The 24,606-nt window shown below is 40.3% G+C and overlaps 1 protein-coding gene across 1 annotated transcript in view; it reads right to left on the reverse strand.

Annotated features, from left to right (window-relative positions):
* Positions 1-1,852: 1,852 nt before the first annotated feature.
* LOC133131329 (platelet-derived growth factor C-like) overlaps positions 1,853-24,606 on the reverse strand; it is a 30,348-nt gene continuing 7,594 nt past the window's right edge. The window contains exons 2-6 of the mRNA XM_061246634.1: positions 12,329-12,524; positions 10,108-10,288; positions 3,362-3,569; positions 2,543-2,763; positions 1,853-2,043 (exon numbers count right to left, since the gene is read on the reverse strand). Coding sequence (XP_061102618.1) covers positions 1,927-2,043; positions 2,543-2,763; positions 3,362-3,569; positions 10,108-10,288; positions 12,329-12,524 — 923 coding nt within the window. The 3' untranslated portion in view covers positions 1,853-1,926. The remainder of the gene's footprint in view (positions 2,044-2,542; positions 2,764-3,361; positions 3,570-10,107; positions 10,289-12,328; positions 12,525-24,606) is intronic.

Consider the following 24,606-nt stretch of genomic DNA (forward strand, 5'->3'; position numbering starts at 1 on the left):
GCATAATAAAGGCACATATAATAATATTTACATTTATTATCAGTCTAACATTAATATAATCGCATTAGAGAGAGAGAGAGAAAGAGAGAGAGAGAGAGAGAGAGAGAGAGAGAGAGAGAGAGAGAGAGAGAGAGAGAGAGAGACAGAGAGAGACAGAGAGATACTTAATATAGTTAGCATTTGTCTAGTTATTGTACAGTAAACAATCCACTAAGACATTTCCGTAAGTACATGCTCCCACTTAACCACCGGCAGTTTTCGTATAAACGAAATTATGAACTGGACATTAAAAACAAAGCATTTTATTAATGGTTTCTGAGCACAAATTCTGAACACATTCTCAATTGTTAACTGCAGATGTATGCATTATGCAGTCCAGTCCACAACTGAACCTGGGTTAATCTTCCATTTAAGATCAGTGATGATAACATTTTCAATGTGTATTTTAACCAAAATTGACTGACTGTCGCAATGATAGTTTGCTCATTGAGAACTGGAAGACTGATTAGACATATGGGAAGGTTAGAAGTTTATTTACAGTACACAAAATATTTTTTCAGTTTCGACACATGAACTGTAAACTCACACTGTGATATGAATGCAATTACAAAACTAACTGTGATTACAGTATGCAACGGTGAATAATCACATTCTTGAGTAGTAATATTGAATGCTTGGAAACCAATTTCGCTGTTAACAAAAAAGAATCAAATGGCTGCTAAATAATCTTCCATCCCAAGAAAATACCTACCATATATCAGTTCTGAAAAGAAAAACAAAGATGAAAAAGGATCAGACATCCTACTTAAATAGTATCTACATCACTGTAGTGTATGAAATGACTGCAGGCTTTATATGATACCAACACATCTCATCCGAGTTGGTTCATATTATTGGAAAGTATTTTCCTGAATTTAAAGGAGGAGGTCCTCGCTCCAGTAGAAAACTGAAGTGCCATGTTTTACTGTAGGTCCAGTGTGGGTTTATTTGACCTCACTCCACCGTAGCATTCCTTTTAAAAGAGCGTACATGTAACATGATGCTTCCTGACCTCGCTCATAATGCCTGGAACCAGCAGTAAAAGCTCATTTCCTCTCTTCCTTTAATCAGGGTTATTTGTAGCTCCTATCAGTCTCTACTTCTTATATTACAAATTGCAGGAACAAGAGACAAAATAAGAGGACAAAAGGCAGGAACCGTGTGGGAAAAACAAAAGAAGTGTTAAATACCTTTGGTAAGATATAAGACAGTATTGAGAATAAAAAAAACTACAAAATACTAAAAACTACAACTGTTTCAGAGTGAAGACAGCCTCAGTAAAGAGCTTGAGGAACTGTATTGTGCAATCTCTCCTAAAACTGCAGCTTCAACAGGCAGTAAAGGCCTGCGTGCCTTTCAGAGGGATGGCAACGAAGGGGGCTGTGTTCCACACACGCACCAAACCTCCAGTGAAGGGTTTGCGCTTTTCCAAGACACCCTTAAGACCATGTGTTCGGAATTTAAAACCGTCTTCAGCAAAATAAGTTTAGAGGGAGTCAAAGGGCAGCGGTTGCCAAAGCTTTCCACAGCTTTGGACACGGTTCTGTTTCTCCAAAGAGGCCTCTTGGCGGCTTGCACACCCAGCCACTGAAAACAAATGGAAAGCATTCCAGTGATATAAAAGAGCAAGTAATTAACAGCTCCTGTCCAGCGCCACGTTCCCTGACCTCTCTTTGAGGACGTGCTGCTCAGCAACAGGACTCCTCCAGACGTTTAAAAATCCATTCGTAATTTGTTTTTTGTTTTTTTATATAAAAACCGGACAGCTGGTGTAAGGGCATCCCATTTTGCCGGCATCCGTAAATCTGCAGCAGAGACGACTGGGAGTTGGGCCTCGCTGTAAGGCGTACAGTTTGTGCCCTTTGAAGCAGGCAAGCTGGCACACTTCTACCCCTCGGAATGGTTTTTGCACATGCAGCCACATTCCTCATGGTGTTCCAGGGGTACGTCTGTCAGAGATTTCAGGATTCCTCGACCTCCGGCTCTGTGTCTCAGCAGGAGAACCTACCAGGCGAACAAACGCGATAAGACTGCTGACTTAAGTAACCTGCTATGGACAATTTCAAATAAAATATAACAGTGGAATTATTATTAATATCTTTTTTCAATCAAGAAATATATGAATATGAACCCCTGAAGTGCAGGGGTTCATAATCATATTCAAACAACCATTTCCTCCTTTTCTTCCCAATTTTTAATGGCCAATGTAATGAATCAGCGCTCAGTGCAGAATCCTCCAGTATGGAGTCAGGGGAGAGCAGATAAGCACACACTCTCCACTGAAGCACGTGCTGTCAGCCACTGCTTGCTGTTACACAACGCACTGCAAGTCGAGTATGTGAAGCTGCAGGTAGTGAAATGACCAACAGGGGCCACTGCTGCATATCATGCAAGATTTCAAATGTCTAATATGCCCAACCACACTGTACACCTCCCTCAGTTATTACATTCACAAATAACTATCCATGCATTTTCTCTAGACCATCAAAATGGTGGTCCATACCTCGTGATATTTCTTGGTGACTTTGGTGGGCGCACAGTGGCAGTCGTAGCACCTGTGGGCACAGCAAGCACAGTTCCCACCACAGCGCTGCACCAGCAGGCAGCTGGGCCAGAAGATGGCGTCGGTCCGCTTCAGCTCCTCCCTGAGGGCTACGGAGAAGTTTCGAGGGGTGCAGCTGTAGAGTCTCACCTCTTCTCTCAGCAGGTTCAGATCCACCACACCTGTGGGCCATCGGGCCAAAACACATTTACACTCACATTTACACTCAGGCATCGAGCAGACGCCCTTATTCTTAGCCACTCATAAACATGAATACACACTTTAGTCTAACAACAATGGCTGTATTTTGTGATTTTGTTTTCTTCAGTACTTATTCTATACACTCTATATACCATAATGCTCATTTATATTTTTGCATTGTTATGCAAAACTGAGTTTTAGATTCACAGAAAGACATGGCTTCAGCCCCTGCAGGCCAAACTTATATCCAGTGGCTTCAGAAAGTATTTAGACTCTTTCACTCTTTCACTTTGACCCCTTCACTGAAAGATTTCAGTTCATACACTTGCAAACACTTCTAAAAAAAATTATGGGTTATTGAGTGCAAAAAGTGAAGGGGTCTGAATTCTTTCTGAAGCCACTGTATATGCACAGGCCAACATCAACGCTCTCATCTGGATGAGGCCATGAATCAGACCCAACCGACAGAGCACTTCCCCCCCCGACACACAGCAGCATCAAGTGGAGTCACAGGAGGACCATGAAGAGTAAAAGAATTAAGCAACACAAGGGGGAACAAAGCAGAAATGGAACAGATACCTTTGGATTTCCTGGGGTGATTGTAGGACTTCCCCAGCACCTGCCATGTTGGTTTGTACAGCTCCTCCACATCCTGCTGCCAATGATCCGGCTCCAGGTATTTCATAACCTCCTCCACCGTGCTGAAGCCAGCGACCGCATCCGTCAACACTTCCACAGTCTGCAGAGCCGGGGGCAGGGCCGAGGGGGCTGGAGTCGAGGGAACGCTCTGACGTTTAGGACAAACACAACGAGCTCAAGACCGAGTATTGGTTTTCATTTCATATAAAAGTGTAGGACTTTTTTGTCAGGCTGATAATATATCAGACCTGTTGCCTCCATGATGAAAATACCGCAGACATATTTGCAATTCTTCCGTTGCTTTTATTTAAAACACCATTCTTATCTGACTTGAATACATTAAATTAGAAAGAGCCCTGAGGCTTACTTACAGTTCATATGAATACAATTTAAGGCAATTTAGGTTGTAGGCTTCTGTTGTAGGCTTGACTGTTGTTATCTTCAAATCATCTAGGGACAATAGGTCCTGTCTATAACCTCCTACCTCCTTTTTATTAATTAGTCTAAATGTTGTTTTTGCTGCATTACAACTGTCTGTGTGATGTGGGGAACCCTCTTCTGACATTATGGTGTCCGGTCTTCTAAAGAAAACTTTACTTAGTCCCATTTCATGCTTCAAATTATTTCAGAAAATGATTGTCAATTATTTTCTGTTTCACTGGACCAAATGGTCTTACACATTGGCATACAGTGTCTTACAGTATGAATAAATGCACTGTAGTGTATCAATCTTCTGGGACCGATGCAGAATAATAACCTCCTTTCTATCCAGCCTTATTTAATAAAAAGTGTTCAAGACTGGATACAGGCTGAGCAAGAACATAAAGGCATTCTTTCAAACTTTTCAGGAAATGGAATAAATGTCAATAGACATTATATACTGTAGAATGCCAGCTGAGTGAACTCAAATCAAATAAGAAAGACTTCAAAGGGCAATGATCTGATCCTGAGATGAAACCTTTGTGGAATGTGCCTTTAAGAGATTAAAATATGCAAATATGTTGCCTATGTGCAGTGCATTCACTATTCAAACGAGGCACAATTTCTGTAATGCAATCAATCAGAAATTACAATCATAATAACTCACTGCTTTTTATGTTAAACACAATATGTTTTCATCCTAGGCATTTCATTCTTTGCTGAGGTTCCGATACAGCGTGAATCGATCTGTACCGTGAATCTTGTACAAAAATTAACTGAAATGTAAATGTCTTTCAAGGATATAATAAAACCAGTGGCTTTCCAGAAGATTTAGAAATGTTTGCAATACATGCTACCAAAATTCTACCCTGGGTTTTGTTTTAATACAGACACACACAGTGGATATATCTTGAAGGAAATACAGAAGCTTGTATTGAAGTTCTCTTCCTGAGTGAATGCTTTGCAACTGCTTCCTATCCAAAGATAAACAATGCGCTGGTCAGGGCCAAGCTTTTCAGTCTAAATATGCAATAAGGAAAGGCGCAGGTAAAGTTGTTCTTTATCGCTCAATGATCAAAAAGTTTTGAACTTAATAGTAAAAGGCCCCATATTTCAAAACCACTGAGATCCCTGTGTAGCACTGCCAGAAATGACAAGAACTACTCTCCCCTGCACCCTTCCTCAGGTGGAATTACAGAGCTGCCTTTCCCCTTTCCCAGAATTCCTTGCTCTTGGATACACCGTTGTTCAGCAACGAGGGACCACAATGCCTCTTAGTGCGTGGTGGAAGCCAGACTTCAGAATTTAGCCTCCGTGAGCGGGTATCCCACAGCTTCCATTTCAAAGACAATTTCACTCGAGTCTTTTTAATGTCAATCTTTCCTCTGTGCGCCAATGTTTTCACAACCTTTTCGCCTGCCCTTAATGTCCGCAAAAAACTCTTCCTTAAAACAACTACAGATGGGACTCTTTTTTTCCTCGCATGGAAGTGGTAAAGAGGAATTATTGCTGTTTAAATATAAACTAACTGCTTCCCTGTGGCCAGAGGCCCTGGTAGCTCTGGTTTACCACAGAGGAACAGAGAGCTGCTGTTTGTACAGGCTTCCAGAATGAAGGGATCCACACAAAAAGCCCAGCCGAGTTTCGTGCGAACCAGCGGCTTTACTCTCATTAGCACTGTCAACTGCCCCAATAAGAGTGACAGGCCAGCAGCCCACTACAGCCAATTAAATTCACTTAACATGCATACTCATTACCGTGTGGCGGTTTCCCAATGGTGGAATGCCCAATCATATTCACTCGCTGCACTTATCCTGGAGAATACACAGGACATGTGCTCTCCTCCAAAGCCAGTGATGTCAAACTGCTCCCCCCATTTCACATCAAAGTCTATGATATCAGAGCCAAAGGAGGACGCTTCATGCGCAGCTTGAGCAAGCAGTCTGTAACCTGCAGGGGTTGCTGAATCCTTCCCTTCCCAGCTAATGCCAGGGGTAACTATGCATATGGCTGGGCATTCAAATCTGCAGAAACAATTGGGAGATAAAGCTTTACAAAATGATCAAAAGTGTGGAAATGTGGAAATTCTCTGAACTGCTATATTTGCTAGACATGAAACTCTGTATTATATACAAACAGTATATAACATATAGCCTGTACTGTATAACATATATATAACATATATGGCACATTTCCCCACAGTTAACATTCATATATTTGTGCTGCCACTATTGTAATTAAGCTCCTTGGCAAGTTTAAGAATGCAAATGGTCATTAAATGTGCGTTAAATGTGAGTTATTGCCCATACTGAGAATAAGAGCAGGAGTTAATGGGTTAAAGCAGAGTTTGTATTGGCATGTAGGTGGGTAGGATTTGCTGTACAGTCATAAATTAAACAAAACTAAACTAAATTAATATGTCAAACCGCATGCAATCAGTGGGCAAATAAGTGTCTAAAAATCCTTAAAGAGGATCTACTGTATATTATTGGGTTAAGGGCTTGGCGAATAAAAACACAAAAGTTTATAAAACACAAACAGCACACTACAAAAAACGGAGCATTACAAGCATCATACAGGAAATGTGCAGCAGACATCCATAGCATTCCAGATGTATTTTACGTATTTTATATTCCATTAATATCCAAGTTGTTTGGACAGAGAAAACGTCTTGAGTGCCAAGATAAATTTCACACACTCGCACGCACGTAGCTACACATTTATGCAAGCATGAATTCGAGGAAATGTAGAAGCATTGTTCAAATGCTTTCATTTAGTGTTCATGTGCTAGATGTACTCCAACAATCCTGTTAACTGAAGTGAACTCTTGCTGCATGTAATAAATCAGATATGATAAAGCCTTTCTGTCTTTTCTCAGAGACAAAACAAAATTGACAAACATGACCAGAAATTTTAATAGGAAACATAAAATTAATTAAATTCTAAACAATAAACATTCTCTTCATGGGGGCTTGTCCAATGCCTGGCTTTCACAGCTGCTGTAAAATTATAGGTTCCTCAGACATCAACCTCCTCCACGATAAAAATAGTACCCAGACTCCAGCAGAGATTTCGCCTGTCGTCTCTCATGAAAACACACCTCCCCTCAGAACAACACAGCATTCTTTTAGAGAGAGAACCAAAGTCTTGTGCCAGCCTGTTTGCTAAATTTAGACAATGACTGAATATTACTTATTAAAATATATATATTATATTGGGCCTGAAACACAAACCACATGTAAGACAGAATTAACATTCAGATGCACCAAAAATGTGTCATCTTTTTTTCTTTTCATGGTGAACCATGATTTAAGAAATGAAATGTTCAGTAAAAGCCTGTTAACTGAGACCAGGAATATGAAGTGAGGCTTTGTTGCACTGAAACAATGGGCCTTATTGACATAAGCGGGAAACCTCTGGCAAGCGTGATCCTATAAACAACTGAGAAAAAGACTGCACATCAAAGGAAAATGGTATCACAGAGCAGCCTAGAAAGGGAACACTGCTATCTTATTTTTCTCATGCAAAAATCCATCCATGGCACATACATTTGTCACAATGCATTAGTTCTACATTTTTTGTATCAGAATACTTTATATATTTAATTTATTCTACATCATAAAACATTATTTTAAACATATTATTCTATTCTATCAAGTGATTATTTTGGAGCAAATGTCAGAATAACTCTGTTAAAGACATCATGGAGGATCCTACAAGCTGATGATAAGGTTTTGATTTTACATGTTAATCACTATTCTCTTAACTCTTATGTAACTGGTTGTCTTAACATATTTCAATTAACATGATACAGAAGTGAGACAGGGTACAACGTCTCTTTTGGCAGCATGATCAATGTAATAATTTGGTGCATTACAAATATAAATTTCACAGTTCTGTGGTAAAATGTTGCATGTTCCCCATTCTTTACAGAGAGTGAAGGGGTGGATGAGCTTAAATTTGTACCTGAAGCCAACTGTATAGAATGTTAGCTTTTTTGTGCTCACCACTATCATGAAACATGGCCTTGTGCTATTGGAACACAGTGAACCAATGTAACAGAGCATGAACATAAAAAAGCTGAACTGACTTCAGGCAAATAACAACAAAAGTAGCATGTGATCTTCCCCATGATATGTAATACTGCATAATATTCTGCATAATAGGTTTAGTGAGAGTATGGCATATGAATGTACACAGTACTTTATTAGGTAGTAATCAGCCCATCATGTGGCAGCAATTAAATGCATAAAAGAATCCAGACGTGGTCAAGAGGTTCAGCTGACGAAAGACCAAATGTCATAATGGGGAGGAAATGTGATCTAAGTGACTTTGACTGTGGAATGATTGTTGCGAGATAGGGTGGTTTGAGTATTTCAGAAACTGCTGATCTCTTGGGATTTTCACACACAAGTCTCTAGAGTTTGCAGAGATCGACTGAGCAGAAGTTCTGCAGGCACAAATGTGTTGTTAATGAGAGAGGTCAGAGGAGAATGGCCAGACAGGAAGGTGACAATAACGCGAATAATGACACATTACAACAGTGGCATGCAGATTAGAATCTCTGAACACACCTGGTTAGGCTACAGCAGCAGAAGACCAATACGTCTAAAAATAAGTCTAATAAATACCTACTAAAGTGCTCACTGAGTGTATGTATTTGTTAGGATGCAAAGGCTCAAGAGTAACATGAAGGAAATAGAGGCTTGAAATTCAGATTCACTGATAAGTTTATACCAATTCTAGGTTGAATAACATAAGTTCACCTGTCAGTTTCATTTTCAGTTTCAAAGTTGTGAGTATAATTTTGCTTGCTTTGATCCATAATTCAAACTGAAGTCTGTCAGGCATACTGCCAACAGTACATACAAAGTGCCCAATAAATACTATTTATTGTCAATGACAGCTCAAGTCAGCTCAAGACAGTCAAGGAAATGGACAAAAAACATCCTCTGACACCACTGAGAAAATAAGCTTATTCAAGTCTAAACGTATTCAAGGACATATCCTAAACCAAGAGACTTAAATTGTACATAATGTTTCCATAACGTATTGCCAATAACATATGATGACAGACGCTAAACACATTAAATTTACTTTTAATCATTAGATGGTTTTGACATTTTAGTTAAATTTTACTTGTCTAATCTATAAGTGAACTACCATTGGTGCAAAAGGCTAATTGGCCAATTCAGCCTGTATAATTAGTGGAAATAAATACCTTCATACCCAGGAATGGAATGGAACTACCCATCCCTATCACAGTTTATTTTTTACAATTTAACTACTTGATCTGGAGAAAATAGAATTCACACTACAGTCAGTGGTAGTCTGTTGGTTTGTTATGTTATATTAAGGGGCATTTCTGAGGAACTGATCATTAGGGAAAGTTTTTGGCCTGACAACCTTGTAAATGCACCATTTGGCCACCCAATCACACATTTTCAAATAGGTGTTTATTTTAGCTGAATATGTGATATTAATTGAAAATTGGTATACTTATTCTGGAAATAGCCCAAGCTGCTCTTTAAGGCCTACATTTTTTTTGGACTACAGAGCTCATATCATATCAATCTATAGTATGATCAATTAAATGACAGACAAAAAAGGTGGGGGGAGGGGAGGGACTTTTGTTTTGTCTTTTTTTCCGTTTCCTGTATTGAAAAATCAATTTTAAAAAGTTCACAAAAGAATTACAGACAAAAAAGCATGAAAAACATCCCGGGGCATTCTGGGATTGACAGCAGACATTTTGTGTCTCCATTTGCTTCTTAGGATGAGGAATTATAGCCGATGCAAAAATCTATGTTTTTCACAGGCACGTCCAAAGTCAGAGGCCAAACTCTGCCTCCATCTTGTTAATCCTTCTTTTTCTCCCAGCCAGAAGAATTAATCTTGGAATTAATTTAACCACAGGCAAACAGCCAGCCGGCTACTGTGGAGCCTTTTTCTCATTGAGACAGCTAAATCTGTCACGACGTGAATACCAACAACACAGGATCTCAGTGATCTCCCTTCTCCAAAATCATCTTTTATACAGCTACATCAAGGGCAGAAAAAGACGTTAAATAATATCTGAACGGCTGAAATAGGAATTATGACAGCTGTTCTAAATTATTTAATAAGCTCAATTATTTATTTGCAGATGCTCCCCAGTAAAACATTTTATCATGGTCTGATACAGCAGTGATCCAGCACTGGTGTATACACCCACACATCAGGAAAAGTGTGGAAGGCTGTCAAACAAGACTGAGAAGAGTCCTTACCATTGGGAGCAGGGAGTAATGGATGCAGAATCCCGGTTTTGAGGGAAAGTACTGGTCCGATCTGAACCGTATCCTGATCTGGTTCCCCTTTGACACCTGTGTTCCCGGCGGCGACCCTGAGCCACACCACCGGCCCAGAACAGCGCCCTCATCAGGCTCCTCGATCTCGATGAAGTCATACCTGAACCGTCAAAGAAAAGTTCATCAGTACAAACTGATGGCACACTGGTGTGCTGCTTCCAAAATCAGATTGCAATCAAAGCACTGTTATGCTGCTCCCAAAAAGTACAATAATTACTTTCTATCAGACAGGTCTTTAATAGTGCTTTGTCTTCTACACTATATTAAGTGCTGACTTCTTTCAAATTAATTCAATTGCCATCTAAAATTTATCATGGTATCAATTATACTATTGATTTCTAACCTTGTGTTTAGTGCACCCATTAGCAACACTAAAGGAATTTTTTTAAAGGTATATTTTAGCAGTTAGGATGTTTGTTTCAGCTATTTTTACAACTGTTTTCTTTTCACACAATGTAAGGAAAATGGTTACATGCAAAACCAAACAATCAGGAGAGTGATGGTGTATTCTTTTCTAATAACATTGTATCAAACAGTGACTTTTTTCACCAGGGAAGCAAATACAAGATTGTATTGTAAAATAGAGAATAGGTGCATACACTTGACAATATGCCTTTGTCTTCCATTGTCGGTATGACCTTAATTTGAATGTCGTCAGATTATGGCTGTGTTGAATATGCTGGGTACCTTCTTTCTAATTCAGTCCATTGCTTTCATTTTAAGCATTTTGCAAAGACCAGAGTTAATCTCTTGACTGCAACTGGCAATTCTGGCAGTACTTCATATATGTATCAATTAAAATGTAATCATATAAAATGCATATGAATTGTTATGTAAAGTACTGTAATATACAGATTAAAACACGCACACATACACACACACGCTCACACACGCATGCACGCATGAGCACACACACACACGCAGTACTTCCTGGGACAGGAAATTGACCAAAGATGAACAAAAGCATTAACGCTATGAGACTGCCATGGGAGCAGCAGGATGCTGAGATTACTGTGGAACATCCATCTGGTCTGCAGGTCCCTACAGAGAGCTCTCTCCACAGCATCCAGCTCGCCCGTGTCCCTCCCAGCATGCCTGTGCGTGGCGTCACCGCGCAGGACCACTGCGTGCTCCCCATCAGCAGAGGGCAGTATCCCACGCCTTTACCGGCTGTGTTTCTCCCACGCCAGACACGCCATCTAACAATGCAACCGATGTCTGTCTCACACACAAGAGCTGCTGCTACATGAGCTCAACCTGCGATGCAATGCTGCTGTCGATACGGAGAGGATACAGCAGGACAGGTCTCTGTGAGGTTGTGTGTCCAGGGTATCCTATGTGGTGCAGCCTGTAGCCTAGCGGCTAAGGTGCTTGACTAAGAGGTTGGTGGTTCAAGCCGCATAGCTGTTGGGCTTTTGAGCAAGGCCGTTAACCCTGTATTGCTTGCGGGGGGATTGTCCCCTGCTTAGTCTAATCAACTGATCAAAGTCGCTTTGGATAACAGTATCAGCTAAATAAAAATTATTATTATTTATTATTATCCCACTGTGTCCTGTACCCTGTGTCTCACCACTCTTTGCTAATGAATGTGTGCTGTATCGAATGCCAGGTCTCTTGCCAAATGCACAGCAGTCATCTCTTTGCCTTCTGTAGAATGACCTTCTTGGAAAAGGCTAGTCCAGGTCGCTATTTAACAGAACACAGGGTCCCATTCATGGATCTCGCCAGGCCTGGCTTTGGAAGGTGATCATGACCCGTCTGCGGTGGTACTGTGTAAGCATTGCACAGCCACCAGGGGGCACTGTAGGAATAGCCAGACCAGATACTGACACCCTGCTATGTCCCGCAACCACCAGGATCTCCCTAAATTAATATAAAACTTGGTCAGGATGTATGTGACCATGTAAAATGCAGTGTATGTAAATGCAATGAGAAGAGATATATAATTATTATGGAATATTACTGTAACACTCACAGAGGGTTCTGTTGCTCACCTGCTTCAACCCAAGAGCTGTCTGTTTTACAGCATGCATTTTGAAAATGAATTGGTTTCAATGGATTGTATCTACATGAAAAAGGAAGCTAAGTGCGAAAGCTAAGAGTGCTAAAATGTCAGACACACGCCTGCGGTTGTACTCACTTGCATATTCCATCTTCCGGATCCTCCAGCCCAAATCTTTTATCGAACGTCAGCTGTATGCGAACGTTATCGCCGGCGGCAATGAGCCTCCACACAAGCAGCCTATTGCGGGGGTAGGTGTGGGGGAAGTCTGGACTGTGCACTGTTCCATCTCCAGACACCACGATGACTTTCTCATGCTTGGAATTGTGGACTCCTTAATAGAAAAAAGACCATTTTCAGTGTTTCATCCTTAATGCCGCATGATGAAAATGAGTAGTTGCTCCTCCTCATTACTCCTCAAGTGCTACTCCTCATTACAAAACCATTTCAAAAACCACTGGACTATGTCATAAATGTAATGAGAACACATTTAATTAACAAAGCACACTGCAGTTATACGTATAGAACCCTGGCCTTGGCATTATGTGAGGAATGTGCAATGTTGGAACAAATCACTAACTCTATTCTCATTAGGCCCTATGTGATTCTTGCATTAAGAATATGGAAGCATCTGTGAGCTTCTTACCTGAGGTAAAGCCTCTGACAATCTATGCACATTAACTCCCAGTATCAATGCGATGAATGGTGCAACTATATCAAAACTGAAAACTCTAGAAATAGTTTTACATACAGAATCAGATTGTTGGACTGATATGATGGATATAAACATGTTATGTGGCATGAACCTAACACACCTGTAGGTAAGAAATAGAGGCACTAAAGCCTGTTACAGACACGTCAAAAAAACCCTGCAAACACAGAGAACACTGTTATTATATTGTGGGGGTCTCAAAGTTATTTGTCATCATTATTTAATAATTTATTGCATTTATGTAGTGCCTTTCATCCCTTGGTCTCATTGTCCATTATCGGTGAATGAGAGGAAACGCACCTCAGTGACCTGGGCGCCATTTTGTGCCAGATCAATCACCACACATCGGCTTGGGTGGTGAGGGACAGAATTATTAAGCCAGTTAAGGCAGGGGACTCTTAGCTGGCCAGGCTCAGAGAGCCACGCTGGGAACTTTGCCAGACCCCCGGGGAGCCCCCCTATTCTTTGCAGTAAGTCCCATGAGGTCTCTAATGATCCCAGGGAGTCGGGCTTAACATCTCATTTAGAAGGTGGAGGCATTTGTCATACTACATTATTGAATACAATATTTTTCTATGAACACGAGTACAAAGGCCAAACATTATGACACCACTGTTGAACAAGAATACAGAATTGATGTAAGGAAGTCACTCAGTAGTTCACAGCCGACACGTAGGAGCAGTCTCATGGCTCACAGAATCCACTATGAGTGTCCTGCATTTAAATATACATGTTGCACTGGGAAAAGTACAAAGAACAACTGTTAATAAATGCATGCATGGTCTTCTTAGACATGGTCACACATGGAGAACAAGGGGTGATATAGAGTGGACATCAATTATTCATTTTATTCTGTCTGAGCAGCTCCTATTCAAAAACTCTTAACTGGAACAAACATCATAGGCAGGGCTGTGCAATGCTCCCAATTTAGGGACTTTTGCTCCTGAAAATGGATGTCTGCTAATTGGAAAGATAATTTAGAAGCACATCTCAATGTGCAGAGCCCTGATAGGCATAACAACAAATATGTATCAATATATAGAAATTGTACCAATGCGCTACTAAAACACAGACATTACACACCTGAAATAACCCTGCATCCGAACAGTGGAGCTCTGAAATAGCAGTCCAGAATAAACAAAAAAAACAGACTTCTTCACTGAAGTCAAGTCAAAATTGAACTCTATTAAATCTTGATGCCGATTTAATATACCTTGTGAAGATAACCTTATGAAACTTGGAATCATTATTTATTTAGTTGACATCTATGGGAGATGTGTATGAGCAATAACATCACAGCTCAGTGATTATAAAGGCTTAATGAAACCTTGGCTGAGATTTAAAATCTTATGAGTGGAATAAAGGGACATAATAGCTATGGAAGGTAAGCTTGGGACAAGCTGTGTCTGTGAAAGTTTGTACAGTAAAGCTTCACGCTTCAGTCAAGTTTAGATTTGCAGAAATAACACATGGCATATTCTGAACAGTACTTTGTGTTCTCAATGGTACTACACTGTTAATAAGAAATAATCACTACCGTACTGTATGTGTGTGTGTGTGTGTGTCTGTATATGTCTGCATGTGCTAACATACATGAGTGTTTCTGTGTGTGTTCTGCAGATATGCGCTGCATGTGTTTGCGTGTCCAAGCGTGCAAATGTACATATGCATACATGTGTGCGTATGTGTGTGTGTATTTCAATCAAACTGTCACTCCTGTTCTTGTCCTGAGGTTTACCATAACGTCACCATAAGAGTATCATTGCAGCCAATGTGCAAATACCTATTAAATAAATACCTCCAAAATTGGAACACCTCACCTCCATGTACCTCACATAAGCAGCTGTGCCAGCAACACACCGAATATTACATCAAACATACAGAATAACCCCCCGTCTACAGCTAGGAGGACCATGCTCTTCCTCATGCCCAACAGAAGTGGATACCAGCAGGTCACTTATGTGCAGTAATTGCTCCTGTTCCTTCAGCTCTGGATGTAATCTGTCACCACAGTGGGCCATGGGGAGAGTGCTGACAGGTAGTAGATTAAACAGGTGCATAAACATATTCACCACACTGCAGTGTATCAAAGCCTGATTGCTTTACAGTGGGAGCTTAATTCTGTTTGGCTACTAATTACACAGAGGGCAATGGTGCAGCTATATAGCAGGTATAGCATGGAACCGAGTTTATCTGTTTATAATAAGCTTGAAAAGAGGCCATAAAAGGCCAAAAACCCATGTCACTACAGCAGCAACAAAATACAGTCAAGTGATTGTCCGTCACTCAGAGAACAAGGTTACCTTGGTTAGGCCTTGTGTTATACAATACAGTGCCCAGAGAACAAAACCTGCATGCATTATGTGCGTGAAATTACTCAACGTATGAAATTACTCACCCCGTGCTATTAATTCATGAGAACGCAAACCCAAGAATAGTGTTTCGAACATTTGTAACAGATGTGTGACAATGCACTTTAATTCAAAAGGGAAGATTGCAGTCAACATAATACTTTTGGCTTGGGAAACCATATTCTCCAACAATAATCTGCATTGTTTAAACTTATCAACAGTTGTATCCAAAGGGAGGAAACTGAGAATGATGGAGGAGATTGTATTAAGTTTCTTGAACCTCATAGGTGTTCTGATGGCAAGCGGTTTGTGATTATATGAAAGGTACAAGGAAGAAGCTTACAGTGCTCCGGGGTTGGCTTTTGTAATTTTGAATAAACAGCATGTGGGAAAGAAGCAATATCATGTCCAACTAAGCAAACGCTGTGCAAGACGATTCTTGCTCTCCGCTCATTGTCAACGGATGGGTTTTCGAAAGACTAATCCAAAGAACTGTAGCTACAGTGCCCGAGGCACTGTTTCATTGCCATACACTGGAAATATGCCCTCTTCACAAGAACACTTAATGTATTGAGCACGTTACATAAACAGACGGTACTTTCCTTTCCTGAGCAAAGACTTATTTGATGTCTGGTTTTTTTTTTGTGCTTTCTTAAATGAATGGATGATTTGGCTCGATAGATGTTTTAGCATGTTCTAGCAGCACTTTGACAAAGACTGACTGTTCTCCAGGTTTTTTTTGTCCAAATTTTCCAGCAGGTTTAGAGTGTCAGAAAACCAAGAGCTTACAGGCTGTCCCCTCAACGTAAGCTGTGTCTCTACCCTCCATCACATGTTTTTGATTGCCTCCATGTTACGCGTAAGAAACGGGCCCTGCATAATGACCATGTGTAAACGTGCTTTCTAAACGGACGAGAACTCGATCTACCAACTCTGTGGGCATGCGGCTTCGATCCAGAGAACACAAATGACACACATTTTCAAAATGACCTTAAAATGGCATAAACCATGCAAAATCAAACAGAAAGGACACTGGAACGCACCTGCCCCTGTTTCACCTCATCAGCACAGTCAACCTGTTAGACTGGGTCATTGTAAAATATAGACTAAACCACGACCTCACTTTGCTGGTTAAACAATGTTCTAGTCAGGACAATGGGTGCCCTGGGCTAATTACCTCAAACATGACTTTACCTTGACCCCGTTTTCAGGAAGATGAATGGTAATTGGAGAAGAAACTGAGTAAGCAATAGGCACAGTGCTACTGTTGTGCTTTGTTCACACGTTATACACAGTCGTGCTCCTCTCCTGCAAACTAACGATACGCAGAAATGACATTTATATAGAAACAAAATGTTAGGCACTTTAGCTGTGGAGAAGCATAGATATTTATTTCCTTTGTTCAATGCCTACAGGCCTGTGAAGTGCGCAACTGTGTACTCTGAAAGAACTGAAATAATAGATATTGTTGTCTTTCCTAAACATAAGAAAATATAAGATTAATGGAGTAAGCTTGTCTGTTATCTTGACTGAATCACGACCAGTTGTTAATGTCTCCAGTGAGTCAGGATCGTGTTTATACAGTACATCTCATCTGAAAGACGATGCCTCCTATAAGTGTATCTCTTATCAAAGCATTAAGTCCAGCCCCACATAATTTCAGCTATCAGACGGCAGAATTACATGTTGCACTTCACATTCCATTTAGCAAAGAAAAGCCTTTTTATATCAGCGGTGAGATAAACACTGCTATAGATCAACTAACGGAGAGAACTGTACAACAACCTTTTGCGTGCTCACTCCATGCTTTTGTGTGTTCTTTCATTTCTGAAAACCGATCAATGCTGAGATTAATCAGGACCTTCTCTGGTAAGGGAACTGTAAACAGAAAGATAGCTCTCTAATGCCACATCAAAAAAAAAAACATAATAGATGCCCCTAAACATACCTTGCTTTGAAAGAGAAAAATAATGTCTATGACCTCACACTATGACCTCACACTGTACTGTTAATACTGTAAAAATTCCTTCATTACAATGACAAGATTTTCCCAGTGATTTATTTTCACAAGCAGTGCCCTGTGCGCATCTGGTTCCTGCTAATTTGAGATACCTGCAGAGCTAAAGTGATTTTTGTTCCTGAACCACTCAGTCATGAAAGCACATTATGGCAGGTGCTGAAATTTAATCAGAGAATTTTTGGAAGTCCGTACGATAATTCTCTCATCTGCTCATTATTAAAGCTTTTGTAGTGGTTGCTGCAGGTGCAGTCCATTCCTGGCCTGCTTTCAAATAGTTACTGGTTTTGAAGAACAAGTTGAACGATGCATGTGTCCCAAGTGCACCACCATTAAAATCAACCTGTACTGTGAGGACAGACGAAATCTGTGGTACAGATGAACTCCAATACGATTACATATAATATGTATGATTTGGGTCCACAAAGTTGAAACAATGTGTATTAAACTTTAAAGAAATCCATACATTCACAGTCCTCCTGATACTACTGAACATAATATTCACACTTTACATGTACTGCTCATGAGTGGATGTACTGTATCTTTTGGACGTATTGCACTCCAAAAAGCACACATAAGTCTCCATTACACTCTACCCAGTTCAAGCTTGTCTCCAGATCATTTGCTCCCCCTAGAAATTCAGGAAATCCTCTAATTGCCACTGTCTTAGCTGTCATTCTGCATCCGTGTTCCCCCCTGAGGAAATGTACATGCGTGAGTGTGGTAGCTCACGCTCAAATGTTCCTGACCATATGTCCTCTGTGCGTCTCCTTCACTCGCAAGGCACTTACGAAGCCAGTGTCCGTAGAACCGCCATTACACTGCAAAACCCTCCCATCTGTGCGTTGCCCTGGAGAAGGTGTCTAAGAATGACGTGTCTGTCATCATGAATACCATCAAACTGGCCTGTCTGAGTCTCTAAATCACAAATATCACAAACAATAAAAAAAAAGCATTTCAATCATGTGCGGACAATGAAGACCTGAAAATAGAGATAAGCGGTCATAACCTCAAGGGAAATCCCATAACTGAGTCTCACTCCAGTGATAGGAATTGCCTTAAAGAAAAATATGTCAATTACTGACAATCTGATGGCAAGTCATGGGAAAGTCAAAAGTAAAATGTACATGGATACAAAACTAATTCCGTATCAAGGAAATGATCTCCCTGGAAAATATAAATGAATAATGCAGTTTCTGTAGAGAAATACAGTTTAGAACAAAACATTGAAACAGAAAAATATGTGTTTAACATGTCTGTGTGTTAGTACCATAAAGTCGATCATACTTAAACGTGCAAGGCTTAGCCGAATTGTATGCCTGGCTTTTCACTGGACACCAATGGGCCATTATAGATCTGAAATAAATCCATAAAACCATTACCCAGCAATATTCTCTGCAGCTGTGGAGTTTTACAGTGCTTGGCGGTTCCAGAGCCTTTGTAGTCACATCTGTCAGGCATGCCAGCTGTTACCGGAGGCTAAATTACACTGTGATCCAGTCCAGCCAAATCGCCAGGCAGATTGCATGGTGAGGTCAAGATACTGTTATTACTGTTATTAATTAGTGACTAAAGACCCAGGTCCTCAAACACGAGGGGTAGAATTCTAGTGATGACTGATGAGCCACACGTGGATCAGTCGTGGCAGTGAACAGCCCTGTCCACATCACAATTAATACATTCAGCAGTCTGAACAGATTGAACTGCACATCCGGAGAAAAAGACAGCAGAAAACCAGAGGGTTTCACACAGTCCTGCAAAGGGATAAATTACTCCACCTCAATATGGCAGCAATCTGCCGGAAAGCTTGGGTGCCCATACAAAGAGGCAGCACTAAAGCATTTACCCTCTATTGCCCCTCCATTTAGAGAAATATTTTGGGAAGAACATCTGAATACTTCTCTACCTGTAATGCAGCATTTCAGTGTGTTACAAATAAATGAAAAAAAATGAAATAAATACATACTGTATGAAGTGAAAGTATAATAACTAACTATTTGATTGTCTTAAAACCATGCATAAATACATAAGGCTAAAGATCCACTAAGTTGCAGTGGTTATTATTATTACAGGCTGGCAGTTCTGCACTGGCGCTGCTGGGAGGAGAGAAAACGGAACTCCAGAGAGGAGGCCATGAGGAGAGGGAGAGAAGGATTACAGGAAGTAAGAGGGAGGGAGGTGGAGGGGCATGTGCAGGAGAAACAGCCCTTGGGCATTGTAAAACACAGTCTGTAATCATTGTGAGGAAGCCCAGGTGTAAGCAGGAACTGTATGTTTACTGTAATGCTGTACATTGAACGGCTAATTATTTTAAAACTAACTCTCCCCAAAATCGCAATGCTATCCCAAGGCTTGCCAATCAAAATAGAAGTTGAGAAAGCTGAATGAGGAAAAGAATGCAAAAACAGCTGTGCAGGACAGCAGCAGGTCACCTGTTCCAGCCATAGGGCTCAAATGGAGAAGTAAATTATAAAACCTGCTACAAAATACTGCAAATATTGAAATTATTATTCATACTGCACAGCCAGTTTGTAGAAAGTTATGTGAATATTTTTACACTCTAATAAATCATTAACACTGCATTCCCTGAAAAAACAACGATAAGCTGGTCCAGCGGAGCTGCTGTGTTTTCTGGATTTCTTCTCATTATTCCGGCTTAATTTTCTGGACAGCTGGGCAGAGCAACACTGGAACACTCCAATATCAGACAAGAGTAAAACAATTTCACCCAGGATACATGCATATTCTGCAGCTGGAGCTCATGAATTTATCAAAAATGTGATGAAAGAAAGTTGGGGTAATGAAGTAGTTGAGAGCAGAAGTTGGCATGAAATCGCAGAACAGATTGGTCCTCACTGAGGCAAACTTGATGGGATCATGTCAAACAGACCTTTCTCAAAGAGTTTCTTTCTGTAATTAAAGACAAAATGCCTAGTCTGTAAAATCATACGGTTCTCTAGCTATCAAGATCTATAAACAAAAACACTGAGAAATTACCTCTCCGGTCATGGAACAGTTTTGACAGATCAAGCTAAAAGATGGATCCAGCTTGTCAACCAAACGTCATTACCCAGCAGGACTCCAAAGCTATTTTAAGGTCTGCAGCTATAATTGCAATGAGAAACAGGGGAGCAGGTGTTTGTCATATGAAAACCGGCAGAGTAAGGCGAGATTAGGTCCCATCGTCTTCCTGCTAAGCGCTCAGATGGCACCGCGATAATAAACAAGTTGGCACTTCTTTGCTGTCACCACTTTTACTTCCAGCTGAACTGCAGCTTCCTCTGATCACGCCATACTCCTGTCAGGGGACGTCCGGGAGCCAGTCACGGTATCTTAGGAACGAAAACACCGACAGCTGCTATCTCGGAGGAGGGGGGCTGATCTCGGATCAGTTTTACGCCTTTCAGTTCAAAATGGGTAAGGTTAGAACGTGGCCAAACCTGATGCTATTCAAAGATAGTTTATGAATATGGGCCCAGTCGCCAATAGACTACCAGCTGTCGCCAGTGTGAGATACAACTCTTGACTGAATGATCTTGCAGACCTGTGGTTCCTGTGTAACTGTCACTGATGCAGGTTCACAGGTGAGTACATCCACAGAGGAATGCACATGACTCAGCTGTGATATTCCTTGCACAGCTGCAGGTGAGGTTGTGGTAAACTGAGAGGCATGATTGGCAAATCAAAATTGGAGAATGGAGTGAAAGAATTGTTAAATTGTGTAGGTAACAATAAGCATAAATGTATTTTTCTTGACCCACTTTACACTATTTTTATGGCATACATAAAACAGTTCCACCATTAGTGACATTAAGGCGATGATACTGGTCTCTAAAGTTAGATCTGCTGTTTGCAGGTGCAAGATACACTCAGTGACCACTTTATTAGGTAGACCTGTACACCAGCTTGTTAATGCAAATATTCAATCAGCCAATCATGTGGCAGTAACTAAATGCATAAAAACATGCAGGCCAAGAGGTTCAGCTGTTTTTTAGACCAAATGTGAGAATAGGGAAGAAATTAGATCTAAGTGACTTTGACCGTGGAATGATTGTTGGTGCCAGACAGGGTGGTTTGAGTATCTCAGAAACTGCTGATCTTCACAGACAACAGTCTCAGGAGTTTACAGAGAATGGGGTGAAAAACAAAAAAACATCCAGTGAACAGCAGCTCTGCAGGCACAAATGCATTATTACTGAGAGACATCAGAGGAGAATGGCCAGACTGGTCAAAGTTGACGGGAAGGTGGCCATAATGAAAATAACCACGCATTACAACAGTGGTATGCAGAACAGTATCTCTGAACATACAACGCATTATAACTAAGACTAAGACTAAAAAAATAAGTCTAATAAATACCTAATGAAGTGCTCACTGAGTGTATATTTGCATCCATAGTCCAGCTTGGGTCTTAAAATGTACTTTATGACTATGACTGTCTAAAAACTGCTTTAAACTATGAGGTTTGAAGACAGGCATGCAGATTCAAATTAAAATTCTATATATGATTTCAACAAAATGGTCCAATGAATTGGAGTGTTTTCAGTCTAAATTAACAAATTATGTTGTTAATTTGATCTGATCTCCAAGAAAGGCAATTTGTAAAGTATGGTGCTTCACATTTTGGAGAAGCTGTCAGCAGTAAGCACATGACACAGTGGGATTTAGAAATTTGGCCAATTTAGCTAATTATTCTGCTGGGTTTGCAGTGTTATGACAGTGTTACTGTGTTATTAAAACTGATAAAAATAACACAGAGGACCACAGAGCACAGAGGGACACACACTTGAATACTGTGAACTGTACACTGTAGTACCCTTAACAGCTCCTGTAAAATAAATAAAAAGAGAAAATCCATCAATGGCCTACAGAACTTGTATGACATAAAATCGAAAGTCCCAGGCAAGGGCGTCTGCGGAACAATTTCAAAGTCTAATTGGTAGAGGTGGTTTGACTTTGCAGGTACTTAAGAGCAGAAGAACATTCTGGCAATACAATGGCTAAATATCATATGACTAGAATATCGGTTGCATTTCAATATTTAAGTTTCAGTTTCTCTGAAGTCAGGGTGTCATACAGAGCAGTTCCTTTATAGAAATAGATATTGCAATACAATATTTTCTATCTATTGTATGTTTCATAGCAATTATTTTTTATATGTTTTAATATTCCAATATCTTAAAGCAGCTATTATGTATTGGGAAGTGTGTAATACCTTGAGAATACATTTTAGACAACTTATGCTGTTGACAACTGATTCTTAGTTCTGTAGTACTGATGACCTTTGGTATGCACTTATTATATGTCGCTTTGGATAAAAGCGTCTGCTAAATATGTATACGTAATGTAATGTAATATTTTACTTGACTATATTTTTAGTATAGTCTATTTCCATAAGGATTGGGTGAACTTTGGCCACTTTGGACAGCATGTCACACAATCTGTTGAAAAGAAGCCATGTTTACAATACAAGCTACTTTTCGCTAAACGCAGTAATGAACTCAAGCTGCTGTAATAAATGGCCAGGGCAAAAAAACATCCAAACCTAAATGCATATTCTCAGACCACTTTTCTTTTAATTAGGTTGTGGGGACCACTTAACCACCCTTTTAAGTTTAAAATGTGGTAGAGAGATGGAAAACCCAACACTGGACCATAAACCTCTGCTCTGTCTTTAAAAATAAATTGTGTATCTTTCTGCAGAAACCCCTTGGACCACATTTAAGGTGAACTCGCTGACGTGTCGCCAGCTGATCTTTCAACTGGTACATTTTGCGGGAGAGAAAGGGACATGATGGTTTGCCATATCTGTCTCGCTTCAGGACCAAACAAATTGTGACAGGAGTCTTAGAGTGCTACCAGTCACTTTCATACTCAACTCCATCCCAGACATCCGAGGCCAGATGCCAACCCATATTTAAAGTCAGTGGGTTCATTTTGTAACGTTATACAAAAACAAATTGGAATCCTGATCCGGGTGCACTGTAGCTCAGCTGGGAGGTTATGTTAGAGTCCTGCATCACTGTGCAGCATGTTAAAAGGGACACTTCAACCCACCGCAATGCATACCAGGTGATACCTGGAATAATGCTGCACAACAGTAGTCATTACTTATAGCTCCCACTTCAACAAAAATCGTAAGACCCATATTACTGTCTCAATATCTGCAGGTCAGCCTACTGTACCAACTGAGAAGGGCCTACAGTATATGACAGGAATGTCCTGGCTACCAAACACGTGGGCTCATTTCTTTTTGTAATATATAACTTTTAAGTGCAGGATATCCGCTCACTGGGTCAGCCAGGGGCTGGGAACACTTAAACCCTACCCATAGATGAAGAGGGGGGCAGGGGGGGTGATAAGAAAAGGGATGCTTTAAAACATGTTTTCTAGACAAGGGGGTGATGAAATCCCTCAAAGAATGTAGGTGTGCCTGCTTCAGACAGAAACCAAGGTCAGCTTGTCAAACACTGCGTCTGCTGCCAAAACCGTAACTTTAATGGAATTCTGTTGATTTTTTTGCCAAGGAAGTAACATCTGAGTAAACCCTCCATTTAATGTGCCCAGGGCTTTGTCAGTACCTGTTCCAATGAACAAATCTCTGTACAATGTCTTTATTAATCCATACGTTTGAACATGGCAGTTTAAATGGTGGGTCCTAGATGTGAAGACTTAAAGAAACAGAACATGATTGTAATTATTCAGGCAATACACAATAAAATGTTCAGTGTAAAACAGTTTTTTGACAGGGTAATTTTCATGCTAATAGACCACATAGTATGTTGCCAGAAAAGGACTGAGGCAATTGAGCACCCCTGGTGTATGTTACAATGAATCTCTACTTACAGATGCTGACCTGACCACTACAGTACACGGTGCAATACACATAACAGTCTAACTACTGAAAATCATAGTTCATGATCGCTATTGCATTTATTATAGATTAAACATTATTCTTTTTTGACTTTATGTTTATTTGGTAAGTCCCAGAGAGGCTGATTCGTCCATTAGGACTTAAGTTCACCAGCTGAAGATAATTGCAGAGTTGAACCATTACTCCCATTACTCTAATTTATAATCTGTCAGACTGTAATTTGTCTGTCCTTAGGTTCCCCTAATCAGTTCTTCTAAAGGTCATAAAGTTCAATAAAGATAACTGACTTTTACAAAACATAAGATTTATATAAAAAGCTCTCAATGCGTCAGGCTAACTATTTCAACTGCCAGGAAAAGTGTTTAGAAATTGTTATTGAACACATTGGATCCAGAAAGCCACGACCTGCCCAAAAGCTGGCCAGATCTGCACAAAAGAACATACTGATCATTGCAAAGTGCC

This window comes from Conger conger, chromosome 6, assembly GCF_963514075.1.
Source record: "Conger conger chromosome 6, fConCon1.1, whole genome shotgun sequence".
Lineage (NCBI taxonomy): Eukaryota > Metazoa > Chordata > Actinopteri > Anguilliformes > Congridae > Conger > Conger conger.